This window comes from Bison bison, unplaced genomic scaffold (genome assembly GCF_000754665.1).
Source record: "Bison bison bison isolate TAMUID 2011002044 unplaced genomic scaffold, Bison_UMD1.0 scf7180017864198, whole genome shotgun sequence".
Classification (NCBI taxonomy): Eukaryota; Metazoa; Chordata; class Mammalia; order Artiodactyla; family Bovidae; genus Bison; species Bison bison.
The window spans coordinates 6913388-6929922 of NW_011494770.1; the positions used below are offsets into that span (position 1 = coordinate 6913388).

General features: G+C 42.2%; 1 protein-coding gene across 1 annotated transcript in view; it reads left to right on the forward strand.

Moving 5' to 3' along the window:
• Positions 1-16051, forward strand: part of SLC2A12 (solute carrier family 2 (facilitated glucose transporter), member 12) — a 69116-nt gene extending 53065 nt beyond the window's left edge. The window contains exons 4-5 of the mRNA XM_010844266.1: positions 3282-3414; positions 15457-16051. Coding sequence (XP_010842568.1) covers positions 3282-3414; positions 15457-15610 — 287 coding nt within the window. The 3' untranslated portion in view covers positions 15611-16051. The remainder of the gene's footprint in view (positions 1-3281; positions 3415-15456) is intronic.
• Positions 16052-16535: the final 484 nt, after the last annotated feature.

Below are 16535 nucleotides of genomic sequence, written 5' to 3' on the forward strand. Positions count from 1 at the left end.
TTTCCAGGGGATCTTCCCAACCCAGGGATCTAATCCGAGTCTTTTGCGTCTCCTGCATTGGCAGGTGATTCTTTACCCCTAGAGCCACCTGAGAAGCCTATTTATCTGTAGAGGCTAGAAAAGATTTAGCTTTTCTTGTTTATTTGCAAACCTCTTCCCAGGTGATGGCGTGTGTCCTGCTATTAGAGGCATGTCCTGTCTGTTTGTCTCCCACCTTGTCGTGTCTGCACCTTTGAGGATCATTGCCCAGATCCATTATTTTCCTTCCATTATCCCTAAAAGACCCTGATGCTAGGAAAGATTGAGGACAGGAAGAGAAAGGGGCGACAGAGGATGAGATCACTGAATAGTATCATTGACTCAATGGATATGAGTTTGAGCAAACTCTGGGAGATGATGATGAAGGACAGGGAAGCCTGGTGTGCTGCAGTCCATGGGGTCACAAAGAGTCAGATACAACTGAGCAACTTAACAACAACTGAATTTTTATCAGCAGTATTTCTCTAAGGAGAAAATTCTTCTCATTAGTTGTTTGCCTGCCCTGAAGTATGGATCATATACTAGATTCATATACTAGCAAGATTAGTGTTTGAAACTTTCTCTTTATTTTCTAGTTTTCAAAATAATAAGGTGGTTCCCCAGCATCCTCAAAAACTAATGAGTTGAGTTTTCTTTATTTTATATGCATATATATATAAAATACATAAATTTTAAATAGTGTGTATATATATATATACATAATATAGAGATAATATATACATTTTCAGAAGTGGTTCATGCGTGCATACTTAGTCTCTCAGTCATGTCTGACTCTTTGGGACTCCATGGATTGTAGCCCACCAGGCTCCTTTGTCCATGGGATTTTCTGGGTGAGAATATTGAAATGGGTTGCCATTTTCTTTTCCAGGGGATGTATACTCAAAAAAATATATATCTAGAGGGAAAAACAAGAGTCTTTGAACTCATGTACTTCTGAATCTTGTTGACCACTTTCTTTTTTCTTTTTTAGTACATCTACTTTTGGAAGTGAACTTTTGGAGTTATTAATTAAACTTGTGTTTTTAATAAAATTTTTAAATATTTATGTCCCACATTTTTGGAAATAGCCCAAGATGAAACAAAGGAACTGGTCATTTGTACCAGCCATACATCTCCTGCTGAGATCACACACATAGATCCATGCCCTTCACCTTCTCTCTCTCTCTCTCTCTCTCTCTCACACACACACACACACACACACACTTACACGACATTTATATAGAGAAAGAGAAATATAAAAGAAAGAATGGAAATGATGGAGGACAAGTAAAGATGACACAAATCTCTGGGAAGGATGGCTAATATACAGGATGAGCTGATGAAGACTCAAGTTCTGAGTGGACTTTTAGAACAAATGTTTGGAAAGCATATTCATTTATTAAAAAAAATCCTGGTATGATCTCAGACCTGTAGATGATATTTCATTGGACTAAGTTTGAAATTCTATACTTCTTTTCAAAAATCAGTTTTCCAAGTAAAAGATATAAGGGTTCAGCTTGACAGCAAGCCCTTGGGCACTGACTTTTAGTGCAATGTCAGCTGTACCAATAAAAGAAGAATGTTCTGGAGACACAGACATACCCTCCTGTGGTCATAATACAGCTGGGTACTGCTTTCAGCTCTGAGTAAAATATTTTTAGAGAGTTTCAGTGTGTCCCCCAAGGAGGGCACCCTGGGTGACATGGGCACATGACCTATGGTCTGTGAAGAACAGTTGCAGGAACTCGGGGTGTTTGACTTGGACAAGAGGATGCTCAGGAAGGGATGGAGGTGCATTCAAATATTTGCGGCATGTCTTGAAGAAGGAATGAGAAGGTTGATGCAGAGAACAAAACAGAGCCTCTGAACCCAAATTCCCAGAAGGGAGACTTGGCTTTAGAAATGAATGAGAAGTATGTTTGAACAGACAGGGCTGATTCACAATGAAGTGTACATCTTTGTAAGTGGTGAGCTCCCTGTCACTGTAAGTACTCAGACAGAAAAGGGGACAAGTTTGATGAGATGAGCTTTCCCCAACCACCACCTTCTAAGTTTCTGATTTTATGCTCCAGAGAGGGAAGGAGGACCAAATCTTTAAACTCTTTATTAAGTATTCGCTTGGGGGAAACCATGCATCAGGAGCAAGAAAGGCAAGAGAGAGCAGACTTTAATTAAAATTGCCAGGAGAACTGCAGTGCTGGTCTTTTTTGCCTCTTGAACCCTCCTCAGCACAGCTGGCCTACAAGTGCTTAATATGTGTAGATCCTTCCACTCTGCATTTACCAAACTGCCTTCTTGCATAATTGCTCAGTCAGTGTTCCTGACTGACTAGCTGTGATTTGTGGCCACTCCAAGGGCTATTTGCACTGTTTCAGTCTGTGGCTGGTCTGAGCCAGGCTCCTCGTCTCGGTTCCTGGCTACACTGGACTTTCTGTTGTGCACAGGATGCCGCAATACAAGGTCAGACTCAAGTGCATTGGGGGCCGCCTCTCACTAGCTACCTTACCTTGACCTTGGTCAGTACTACAAAGGGACAGTACCTCTGGCAAGAAGCCGTCAGAGGAAACACTAGGTTAGCAGATAAGATCCATCAAAACCTGGAGGATCCTGCTTCTTCCTGATGCTTCTTAGCAAGTTAATATCCTTCATTCAAACCATTATCACTTTTTTTCCCTCTGAATCCAGGAAGCAGCATTGCAAATACAGTGCCAGCTACTAAAATGATGAAATGCTGCCAACATGAAGTGATTTATTCAAGTCAGAGTAAAGAAGGGGGAGCTCATTCCAATAAGAGTCCATTTGTATAAATGTCTTTACAAATGTCGACCAAATAGAAACCAAACTGCCATGGCAGTGATTCCCAAGAGAGAGGAACTGTAGGGGGTGAGGAGAGAGGAGAGTGCCTACTTTCTGCTTTATGTGTTTCTGTGTTATTCGAGGTTCTTTTTGTTTGTTTTGCAACGAACATGTCTATTACCATTTTGAAAACAAAAAGTATGTTCACCAAGAAAATGGCATTGAGTTTAAATTGTGATCCTTACAAGACTGTTATTCACTTCACCAGAGAGAGCTGGGGTTGTTTGTGAAAATGAACCTTTCAGATGCTGGCTATATTTTTAATTTGTGATTGCTATTTCTCTGGCTACTACTGGCATGTTTGAAAATACATATGTTTTTATATGTGTCCTAAGAAGCATCTATCCACAAATAGGATGGAAGCCACACAAAATGCATCTCTAACTAGTTTCTTTTGTCTCCCCCAGATCTCATTGGCCTGCCGTGGGTGTGCTTTATATATACAGTTATGAGTCTAGCATCCCTGGTTTTTGTTATTGTGTTTATACCTGAAACAAAGGGATGCTCTTTGGAACAAATATCAGTGGAGCTGGCAAAAGAGTGAGTATTGTGTGCGTTGCTCTCTGAACAGCACTCTTAGCTCAAAAATTCAGCTTTTGTATACAATGAAATGATAATATCTGAAATTATTTTAGGATATATGCTTTGGTGGGGAACCATATCTCAAAAAATAATTCTAGTTTCTCTGCTATGTGTTTAATTTGCATAATTCACCTAAGAATTTAGAATAAGCATGGTTTTCTAGTCTTCCAAAGCTCTTTTCAGTAATGATTGAAGAACCTCTCCCGTCTCTGTGCCTCCCCCTCACAGGAGTGGTTTTTTTGTTTGGGGGTTTCAGATTGGTCCCAGAATGACATGCTCACCCTGTGCTAAAATAGTGGGCTTCAGTCTTCTGTATCACACTGGTAGGTTTCTCGAAGTTCTAAACACCCATTAAGGCTAAGATTACCAGGAAAACTCTTGGGCTTAAATGTCTAGAATTATTCCAAATATGGCACAAAGTATGTTATGCAAGATGAAGAGTTTCCTAATGAATAGGCAATTAGAACAAAGGTTAAATAAAACTCACATGGAGAGATTGCTTAAACAATTCAACACAGCAGTGGGCTGCAGAAAACCCCTGTTTTCTTTAGGAACAGAACTCACAACTCTGAGTGATGAAACTGGTCTGCGGGAGGAGGTGATCAGTGCACAGAGGTCAGGGATGAAAGGGAACTTGCTGCTCTTCCTAGCTTTTAATCATTCTACTTGAAATACAGGAATACTTGTGCTTAGGCTGTAACATGACAGGAGGAAAATATATATTTACAGTTTGATTTTCTTCTAAAAATACTTCCAGTACACTAGAGAGAAATGTTATGATGGCTAAAGAAATTTGTAAGCACAGTGATTCTTCAGCTTTTGTCTGAAGGAAGAATAAACCTGAGGGCTGAACTGACATCCACTGACAGGTACATGTGTGCAAATATATAGACCGAGTTTTTAATCCTGGTTTAAAAGTATTATATAATAATTATTTGTTATTATTATTATTAGGGTACAAAGGAAGTAGGAGTATGGACGATTTTTACTTTGTACTTTTTTTACTTTATTTATTTATTTTTTTGGCTTTTATTTTTGTTTTACAAGTAATTATCTGGTCCTTCAGTAATTAGGACTCGGTGCTCTCACTGCCAGGGCCTGGGCTCAATCCCTGATTGGAGAACTAAGATCTCATAAGCTGAGTGGGGCAGCCAAAAACAAACGAACATAAAAAGGCTTACATTTTAAAGACATTTCCTTTTAGTAAGCAGAAAAACTTTTCTCTTAATTCAGCATAAATATCAACTGTAAGGCTAATTTTTGATGCAGATAAGGCCTTATTTTATAAGTATTCAATGAAAATGAAAATTATTCACTTAAAAAAATATATATATATATATAGTTGTCATGAAAGCCAGATATCCCCTTGGCCTGGTCAGAGCATTGTCTGGCTCTATACAAGTTAAAGTCAAACAATTGGATTTCTTGGTGAGCACAGAATCTGAACAAGACAATTAATTACACATACATGATTTACATAAGGAATATCTTCAGACCTTAATAATGCATTCATCTGTAGACTGGAAACATGTCTGACAGAGGCAGGCCTTTTCCAGAACTGAGATGCCAGGACCCTGTTGACATCCACCTCTGTTGGTCACCCTTTACTTCTCATCCTTTCCTAAGAGCTTGTTTCACATCAGTGGTCTGTTTAGATATAAAACCTTCTCCCCAGATGTAGTGGCTTGAAATACACTAGTTGCTATTTCCCATGATTCTTTGGTTTGGCTGGGTGGGGCCCCTGCTCATTTCACCTGAGCTCAGTCATGTGACTCCAGCATCAGCAGGAAGGGCAGCTGGTGGAAGATGCTGACATAGAGGGGAGTTTCAGTTCTCTTCAGGTGGCCTCATCCTCCATGAGGCTAATGTGGCTTCCTCACCTGTCAGACTCTGGGCAGCATTCCCAGGTAGTGGAGGCAGAAGCTGCAAGGTTCTGTGAGGTTTCCATTCTGGAAGTCCCGCTACATCACTTTCATCAATTTCTATTGTCAGTACAAGTCCTAAGGCCAGCCCAGATTCACATAGAGAGTGACTTATGTCTTGATGAAATGAAGGGCAAAGGTCTTTTGTTTGTTTGTCACATTTAACCTATCACATCTATTCTTTCTTTTTTTTTTAAAGTCATTTATTTATTTGGCTGCACCAGGCCTTAATTGCAGCATGTGGGATCTAGTTCCCTGCTGCTGCTGCTGCTGCTAAGTCATTTCTTGGTGAGAAGTAGTGTCCGACTCTGTGCGACCCCATAGATGGCAGCCCACCAGGCTCCCATGTCCCTGGGATTCTCCAGGCAAGAATACTGGAGGGGGTTGCCATTTCCTTCTCCAATGCATGAAACTGAAAAGTGAAAGTGAAATCACTCAGTCGTGTCCAACTCTTAGTGACCCCATGGACTGCAGCCTACTAGACTCCTCTGTCCATGGGATTTTCCAAGCAAGAGTACTGGAGTGGGGTGCCATTGCCTTCTCCACTAGTTCCCTGAGCAGGGAATGAACCCAGGCCTCCTGCATTGGGAGCTCAGAGTCTTTGCTACTTTGGACTGTGATGGAAGTCCCACCCCTACTGTTTCTTGAAAGTCTTTTACCTCCTGCATGCATGCTAAGTCACTTCAGTCATGTCCAACACTTTGCAACACTATGGACTGTAGCCCGCCAGGCTCCTCTGTCCAAGGGATTCTCTAAGCAAGAATACTGGAGTGGGGTGCCATTTCAGTCTCCAAGGGATCTTCCCAACCCAGAGATCGAACCCGCATCTCTTACTTCTCCTGCATTGCAAGTGGATTCTTTACCACTAATGCCACCTGGGAAACCCTTTTACCTCCTAAGAAACAATTTTTCCCCCTGGGGCTTCTTCTCCTACTTCATCAACTCTTAATTCCTTCTTTCTCCTTCTACTCCTACATGATAGTTATCTTTGATATCTTAGCCATACATCCTTTTGCCTTAAGGCCAAATCTTCGTCTTCAAACCTTGAGTAACCCTAGCCCTGGATAGTATTCCTTTCTCCTGGATCTTCAAGATTTTCTAGTCCTAGTTTCTTTTTATGTTGCCCTAGCTAAAATTCTTGTGGTTTCACTTCCTTAAGTACGTTATAAAATTTTGGTTTCCAGGGATGGTCTTGACCCATTATCTTTCTTATGTAACATCTACAGTGCCTAGATTAAAACTGATTCCTAGTGGATGACTGAAAAACATCCACCATGTGGTCTGTCGATTCAATGCTGAATTCACTGTATGTGGGTATTAAATTGCAGGCAACAATACAAATCATAACAGGTTTTGATCTGTGGATCATAGGATGAGATTTAATCTATGACCTAACAGTCATAGAGGAGAAAGAGGTATGTGTTCAGAAAAGGGAGATGAATGGGCTTCACCATACTGCTCCCTTCCCACAACTGCAGAGATTACTCATTCAGCTCTTTGTTGATGATCTACTAGGGACTAGACACTGTATTAGGAAAGAACTGAAGGTATCCAGAGTTCATAACTTCCTTATTTGAAGAGGCAGACCAGAAAACAGACCATTGCAATACACTGTGTTGGCAAGTGCAAAGGAAGGTCACATGTGTTGGGGAAGAGAATTCCTTTAAAGGTAAGGGTTCGTTACCATTCTGGTGAGCAGTATTAATTTAAAAAATTGAAGTAGGGAGAAAGCAGTAATGAATGAACTGAACAAGACTATGCATCACTCCTTATTGCACTCTCTTTTAAAAAGTCTGAAAGCAGAATGTTCTCAATGAATTAAAGTTAAGAAACTTTTAGATCTTTCTTTTTCATATGGGACTGTCAGAATGTATCAAACTTCAAACCAAATGAAAATTTGAAGACAAAACTTAAGAAAAGCCAGTCTTTCTATCCAGTAGACCTTCAGAATAAGGCATTCGTAAGAACATAGTGATTTGGGTGGCTAAAATTCAACAAAACGTGTGCATTAGAATTGAGGGTAGGGAAGAAATTCGTCTAAATTAGCAAAACTCTGCATTATGAAATGTTTTTGAAAGAATCACATTTCTGTTCCTTTTGAGTCAAACAATTACTCAAACTTAAATCCATACCCTCTCCAAGAAAGTTTTACATCGCAAATTAGGAGAGATCCAAAAGCCAAAGGCAGACTCTTCTTGTGCCAGGAGGTTGATGTAGAACAGATATAGATAATGGCACAGGTGTGAATTATGAAAGATGAGTTGGCAAAACAGTTCTGCATTTTGAATTCATTTCTAGCAGCAGCAAGCAGCAGTATCTACCTGGGTTGCATTCTTGCAGAGAAGCCCAGCACCTGAGGGCAGAAAGGAAACAGTTGCTTTCAGAAATCTTGGTTAACTGATTTCTACAACACCAAAGAACCTGGGACAAGTCTTAGCTTGAAGCAGCAGATTGGCCAATACTTTAAAAATTAAGAAGTAAGCAGCCTGAATGGTGTAAATTGACCAAAGTTATGTATGAAGTATGGGTGTTAAACAAGGTTCCCTGGAGGGAAATGGTGGAGACAAAACTAGAAGTAAAATACATAATTTTATTGAAAATGTATTGAACTAGCTAAGTGAATATGGGGTGGCAGAAAGCCCCAGGGAACTTGAGAGGACATGAAAGTTGAAGAAAACTTGAAGATGGAGGAAGGCCACAGCTGAGCTAAGAAAGTCTTTCTGAACTTAGAAGTTGGTGAAACAAAGAATCAACTTTTGTTACCAGGGAAACACAGAGTTCAGATGTTATGTCCAGTGATTTTCTAAGCAAGAAAGGAAACTACTTATAACATCGAATTAACTTCAAATTTGATACTCCATTCCACTTAATATTTTCGTTTCTCATATTTAGAGCTGGCTTCTTTTCCTTCTGTTTCTACAAGACTGAGAAAACACATCTTCTTCCAAAGTTGTTAAATTTTTTGTAAGATAAACAATGACTCAGCGGAGAGGTCAGAAAAGATCTCACTAATAATGTAATTTGAAAGGATTTTATTTTGAACTCGTGCCCTGCCAGCTACAAACACAAAATGGGACACTTGCCATGTGTGCTATTTCAGCTGTGACTTTCATTCTTTTCCTCGATTTAAGTGGAAGCAATTAGAGAAACACAAGTTAATGTTTTGTAAATATTTTAGCTCTGAGGCTTAGATTATTTTTCACTTTTAGCAGCTAATTTTATGTGGCCATTCCTTCATTCATTCACACAAATTCATTTATTCTCTGAATATTTACCGAGCATCTGTTCCATGCCACACACTGCTCTAAGTGCTATAACGTTAATCAGTGAGCAAAGTGCCGTAAGAATTAAGATAGTAAATGTGTGTGTGTGTGTTGGGTGGGTACTTTGAATTGGTGATCTGAGAAGATATCCTGAAAGATAACATTTCAGATAAAAACTGAGTGCTTATAGTCAGTCCTGCAAAGAGAGAGGGAAAGAAAATTCATGCAGAGAGAATAGCTAGTGCAAAGGCTACAGTAACATACTTGACCTGTTCTAAGAACTGAAAGATGCCCAGGAGGAGGCTGCAATCTTTGAGATTCAGTGAGAAAGTCAGTGGAAATGGATGTGACTGAGTGTGGATTTCATTCTAAGTGCAATGGGAAGCTACAAAAGTACTTTAAGCAGGGAAGTGACGTGACCTGATTTACTTTAAGGTGTGCCAAGCTAGTGTCTGCAGGCACACAGCTGCACAGGGCAGAGAAAGCACACGAGAACAGGGCTGGGCCCCAGGTTCAATCCCCCTAATACCTCCAGGGCCCCTCCCATGCTGCCCGGCCATTGCCCACGTCCATTGTCTATGAACTGCCTCTCCTGGACAACTGCTCAACACCAACTCCTCTCTCTGGAAACTTCCCACCTCCTTGGTGGTGGTGGTTTAGTCCCTAAGTCATGTCCAACTCTTGTGACCCCATGGACTGTAGCCTGTCAGGCTCCTCTATCCATGGGATTCTGGACAAAAATACTGGAGTGGGTTGCCATTTCCTTCTCCAAGGGATATTCCTGACCCAGGAATTGAACCTGGGTCTCTTGCATTGCAGGAAGATTCTTTACCGACTGAGCTATGAGGAAAGCCCACCTCCTTAGCCCTCCTCATTCCTGCTGACAGCCTTGCTTCTGACTCCATGGAGGCATGCGTGCCCATTCACTCAGTTGTGTATGACTGTTTTGTGACCCCACGGGCTGTAGTCCACAAGGCTCCTCTCTCCATGGAATTCTCCAGGCAAGAAAACTGGAGTGGGTTGCCGTTTCCTTCTCCAGGGTATCTTCCTGACCCAGGGATTGAACCCAAGTCTCTTGTGTCTCCTGCATTGGCAGGCGGATTCTCTACCACTGAGCCACCTGGGAAGCCTCTACTTCTGACTTCATGGAAGAAATGAACACAATCAGAAAGGAAACTTCCCTAACCTTCCACCTCACCCTCATCTCAGTGTCTGTATTGAAATATAGTACCGTCCCTCTAGGTTCTACCTTTAACTTATTGCTACATGAAGGTGACCACTTCACACCCTCTTCCCTTCCCTTTTCCAGAACATTCCCCAGCAGTACTCCTGGTCCACCCCATCCATAGCTTCCTTCTCTCCTGGATCTTTCCTTCTCATCAGCAGAAAGATCTTATGTGATTTTTTCCCCTATCTTAAACAAAAAAGTCTTTTGGTCCCATTTTCCTCTCTAGGTTTTGCTCTGCTGTCATTTATTTTCATGTTTTCTTTGCCATTATTTGTAGCAAAGTTCTTCCAGAGTTGTCTCTATTCCCTGTCGGCAATTCCTCTCTTCCTATTCTCTCATGAACCTGCTCCAGTGAGCAGACTTTTGTGGCCACTACTCCACTGACATTGTTCCTTTTAACATCCAGGTTACTCCGCATTGCTAAACCCAGCAGTCAGTTCTCAGTCAGCATCTTAATGGCTGGGATAGTGACCATTGCCAGCATGGACTGGGGTGAGCGTGTCCTTCTTTCCAAGACCCTTGCTTCACTGCCTTCAGGGACCAACCTCCTGGTTGTCTTCTGCCACTCGCTCCTTCTCAGCATCCTCTGCTGGATCCATCTCATGTTTCACTGTCTTAAAGTTGGCGTGCCCTGGGGCTTCATCCTCTGATCACCTCTCTCCCTCACTGGCTCATTGATCTTAAAGCCATGGTGCTTATACTATCCATATGCCACTGATTTCAACAATTATACCTCTAGCTTCAATATCTTTCCTGAATTCAAGTCTTGTTTATTCAACTCTTTGCTCTACACCTTTTTTCAAATGTCTAACAAATCTTTCAAACTGAGCATGATCTAAATTCAACCCCAATGCCCCCCAAACCTACTCCACTCACAGACATCCACCTCACTTGAGGTCAGCCTTATCCTTCTACTTGCTCTGGTCACAGACCTTCAAGTCTTCCCTCTCCTTCCCTCCCACTCCATGTTCAATCTTTCAGAATATAGTGTTGGTTCTTATTTCAAAATACATCTAGAACCTGGCCATCTTCACTGTTCTTTCCCCTGATCTGAGTCACTATGCTCTCTCCTGTATTACTGTAGTAACCATCTGTGCATGCTCATTCTCTTCAGTCATGTCCAACTCTCTGAAACCCTATGGACTATAGCCCACCAGGCTCCTCTGTCCATTGGGATTCTCCAGGCAAGAATACTAGAGTGGATTGCCATGCCCTCCTCCAGGGGATCTTCCCAACCTGGGGATCGAACTCACATCTGCCTTCATCTCCTGCATTGCAGGTGTATTCCACTGAGCCACCTGAGACCCACCTAACTGGTCCTGTTTTCAGACTCCATCCCCTCCAGTGTTTTCAGCACAGCAACCAGTGACCCCTTTAAATGTGATCAAGCCATTGCTTTGCTCAACTCTTCCAGCAGCTTTGATGGCCCATGTTCTTCAGTTGCCAAGTCACATCTGACTCTGCAACCCCACGGGCTGCAGCACACCCAGCCTCCCTGTGCCTTACCATCTCCCGGAGTTTGCTCAAATTCATGTCCATTGAATTGGTGATGCCATCCAACCATCCCGTTCTCTATCATCCCCTTCTCCTCCTGCCTTCAATCTTTCCCAGCCTCAGGGTCTTTTCCAACGAGTCAGCTCTTCGCATCAGGTAGCCAAAGTATTGGAGCTTCAGCTTCAACTTCAGTCCTTCCAATGTGTATTCAGGCCCATGCAGGTCTACATATCCTACCACTCTTCCCCACTCTCACTCTTACCAGCTGTATAGGTCATTCTGCTGTATCCCAAACACACCAGGAAATGGTCAAGACTCAGGGTCTCTGCCCTAGTTTTTGTATACTTAGTTCACTGTAGTTTCCCAGCACCTGGAATAATTTCTTTGCATATAATTGAAGCACATTATTGAAAATGAATGGATGAATGAATGAATTCGATATAGGAGTAAGGTAATGAAGTAGTGGGGCTTCTCCAGTGGCTGGGCAGTAAAAGAATCTGCCTGCAATGCAGGAGATGTGGGTTCAATCCCTGGGCTGGCCAGATCCCCTGGAGAAGGAAATGGCAAACCACTCGACTATTCTTACCTGGGAAATCCCATGGACGGAGGACCCTGGCAGCTATAGTCCATGAAGTTGCAAAAGAGTTGGACATGACTGAGCAACTAAACCACAGCAATGAAATAGGATAATAACTAAATTTTTAGCTTGAGAAGCTGCATGGATGGTAAAATGGGGGAGCCTGAAAGAGAACTTGGTTTCAGAGCTGGAAAGATTTCAGAGATGTCCATTTGACATCAGATGGATGTGTATTCATTGGCAGCTGGATACATGAGATTCTGGAGACATTCAGAGTCTGGGTCAGATTTGGGAGTAAATGGTATGTAGGTTATGGAACCAGATGAGATCATCTAGTCAGAGAGCAGAGCAAAGAGAATGAGATCCAGGACCAAGCCCTAGTTTATGCCAACATTCAGAGAACAAGCAGGGGAGAGTGAGCATGGAAAGCACTGAAAAGGAGCCAACAGTAGGGTTGGAGAGGAGCCCGGAAAATATGGAATCACTGAAGCCAGAAGGAGTGTTGTGGGAAGGTGGCACCAAATGATGTTAAATGCTGCAGAGTGGCCAAGTACAAAGGTGGGTGGTGACTACGGGTTGTTGGGTACAGTCTCAGTGGGGTTGGGAGGACAGAAGGGACCGAGGAGGCTTGAGAGTGGAAGTTTGTGAAGACATCAGCTACAGTCCAGTTTTGCTGGGAACAAACAAGATGATCACGGTCTTGACCGTCTTAACCCATCACCGCTCCTTTCATAAGCCTCCCACGCACCCTCGGACCACTCTGCATTTCAGCTCACTCTCTCAAACACCTGCCAGGACTGGGAATCCACTGAAGAGTCATCGTCCACTTCCTTTCTTACGTTAGATTCCATGCACCACCCCTCCCTTTACCTTGTCCCCTCTCCCTTCATTGTTCAGGCAAATCTTAGTTAAGTCTATTCTTAATCAGGCAAATGTAATTAAGTCTGTTCTTAGCCTGTTTTTTCCCTGCATCCGAGGAACTACACATGGCTGGAGAAAATAGCCAACTGTGCTAGGTAAGTTCAGTTTTGAATTGCTGAACGTAAATCTCAAGTAGGTTTCCAGGAATGTCCTTCCGGAGTTGGTCTTCTACTGTCCTAGATGGCAACCTCACACTCTGTCACCTCTCAAACCTCCAGCATTCCGTCCCACTTCCTCACCCCCTGCTGATGGTCTTGGCTTTTTAGTTCACACACACGCAAAAAGAGAGAGAGAGAGAAATAAAGAGCCCACCTCATGCTCTATGCCATCTACTAAACTACCTACATCTATGCCCGTTTTCTGCGTCTTGGTATAAAGGCCAATTCTTCCATTTGTCCTGAGTATGTCATCAATTTCCCCTTTCTATGGGATTATCTGGAGAAGGTGATGGCATCCCACTCCAGTACTCTTGCCTGGAAAATCTCATGGACGGAGGAGCCTGGTAGGCTGCAGTCCATGGGGTCTCTAGGAGTCGGACATGACTGAGCGACTTCACTTTCACTTTCATGCACTGGAGAAGGAAATGGCAACCCACTCCAGTGTTCTCACCTGGAGAATCCCAGGGACGGGGGCGCCTGGTGGGCTGCTGTCTATGGGGTCGCACAGAGTCAGACACGACTGAAGGGACTTAGCAGCATGGGATTATCACTACATACACACACACAGCTACAGTACTTCCCATCCTAAACAAAATACCTCCCTAGACCTCAAGTCTCAAATGCCCCTCAGGTACCACCCACTCCTTGCTCTCACTATTCAGTTACAGAGTATTTTGTTTGTTGTCTCCACACCATCACCTCTCATTCAGTATTGAACTCACCCCACTCAGGTTTTCTTTCCTGCTTTCTTACTCCCCATGACTTCTGCTGTTACCAAACCTGTTATGTTCCCGTTGTGTGACTCTAGCAGTATGTGCCCAGTTCTCCATGCTCCCATCTTTAAACACTTTTTCTTCTACTTATCTTCTAGAATATTGTACTTTCTTGGTTTTCCTCCCTCATCAGTGACTCCCTGGTCTCCTTTGTTTCCCTTTCCGTTCTTCCTTCCTCCCTCCCTCCAAATACCATAATGCCCAGAGCTCCATCCTTGATGTCCATCTACACTCACTTCTTGGGTGTATTCCCCTGGCTTTATAAGCCATCCATAAATTGATGATACCCAAGTGATTTTCTCTGGTCTCTGACCTTTTACCTGATTTTCAGTTCCCAAATCTGTCTACTTGACATCTTCGGTTAGAATGTCCATAGGCATCTCTAATTTAACATGACCTGCACAGAACTCTGGATTCCCAGTACCATTGACTACCCTTCTTATATTTCCTCCACAAGTCTTTTGCTTGGGGGAACCTCTGAGGCCAGAGGCTTAGGACTCATCCTAAGTGTAAGGAACAGTGTAATGTTCCTTACACTGTCAGTCTTGTTAGCTGTGAACATGCAAATATACACTTTCTACCAGTACTATTCTAACTCCAAGCCACCATCTTTTATCTGGACTAACCTCCAAACCAGTCCTCTTTCAACTTCTACCTTCTGCAGTCCATCCTCCATACAGCAGCTAGATGGATCTTTCAAAAATATGTCGTTCTTCAGCTCAAAATCCTACTACATTTCAAATAAAATTCATGCTTCTTAATTATGGCTGCTACCTACCCCTCCAGCCTCACCTGTCATTCACATACTCGCCATGTTCTAGCCATGCTGGACTGTCCGTAACATGGTCCTTAGCTGCAGTCCTTCACATGGCTTCCTCCCTAACTTCACTCCAGTTTCTGACCAAATGTCACCTCATCGTTGGAGATGCCAGCAGTATGATAGAGTCCTCCACATCCCCACTAAGTCATTCTTTTCCCCTTTCTTGGTTTACTTTTCTCATTACACTCTTACTAGCTGAAATCATATGCTTATGTGCTTGTCTCCTTTGTTAAGATGTAAGATCCTTGAAAGCAAGGTCTTTATCTACTCCAACCACAGAACACCTTGAATGTTGTAGCCACTCAACGAACTGGATAAACCATAGGACAGTATATTTAAGGGGAGAGAAAGGTTCGAAGGTGGTCTTTTTAAAAGTAAACATAAAATATTGGAGCATGTTTCTATGCTGATGGAAATAATCTTGTAGAAATGAATTTGTTAAAGCAGGAGCAAGAGAATAATGCAGAAAGCAGAATGTGTAGACACAAATATAGGCATATTGGTAACCAGTCTGAGAAAAGGGGGGAAAAAATAAGAGGATCTTGGTTGTAATCCGCACTCATTCTACGTAAGACTACCCTTGGAATCCTTCCTTGCAGACAGGAATGCCATGGTTGTTCTGAGAAGACACCCCACCTTACCCTTTGCATGAGATCGATCAAAGGTCTGTGGTGCCCAGAATTTCGTGACACATGGAAACTTTGCAATAAACATTGGTCTTTTTTGCACAGCTAAAACATTAAAGCCCCAGGGTGATTTTAAAAAATGATAGCCTGCACATTTTTTCCCCTCAAATACTGTAAATTAAGAATGACATTTTCATTAGTGCCTCTTTCTCTTTCAGGAACTATGTGAAAAACAACATTTGTTTTATGAGTCATCACCGGGAGGAATTAGTGCCAAAACAGCTTCAAAAAAGAAAACCCCAAGAGCAGTTCTTGGAGTCTAAAAAGCTAAGGGGTAAGGGACAGCCAAGGCAGCTTTCTTCAGAGGTCTAATGGCCTCAAAACTCTTCAAGTGTTGATACAGAAAGAGTACTTACGGTGTCTTCCTATCAATATGTGTTAGCCACGCCTGTGTTTTCTTTTCAGTGTCACAGAGCTAGTTTACAAAGGATATCCTGAAATTATAGTCTTTACTCATTACCCCACCCCCCAAAGGAGCCATGAAAGGTATTTGAGGAACAAGGTCCCAAGTGGTCTCTTTCTTACTCTGAGCAGGACACCAGGATAAAAATAATACCAGCTGGTTCAGTATTTTCCACCTTCTTCACAGAGGAGCCTTTGAAAGACAATGAACTAGTGATGAGAGCAACTTTTATCTTAAGGTTTGTTATGCACAGAAGCCTGTTGCGGCTTTATTATTCAGACACATAAGTTGTCCGAACATAAGCTTGCAGTTCTTTGCCTACCAAGACACTCCCCACACTAGGTCTTGTGTAAAAAAGAACCAAGACACAATACAGACAATTGCACACATGTTCTAGGTTAGGATGGGGTCCTGGTTAGGACTTCAGTGATCATCTCTAATTATAGTTCAACAACTATAAGGATTATCCATCTTATTTTATGAATCATGAACTACAATGTAATTCAAAATACTCTTTTATGAATTTGATGTTAGTATTACCAAGTATTAAAAAAGAAACAACTCTGCAATAGTTGAGAAAGATAAGCATTTTTCTATCCATTAAAAAATATATGAGTAGAAAGGATACTTTCAAAATCGTGGGATCATATTTATTTAGTAGTAGTTGTTAGTAAACATGAGAAAAGGAGTCAGGTCATTAGGTTATTTATCCAAATCTGTAAGTAATTAGGTTTGAGTTACTAAGTTAAGCTTGCACACGTCTCTCTTTGTAAGGCTTTCATGATAACTTAGATCCATAGTTTCCTGCAGTTCTTCACACGCCTCAGGAATATC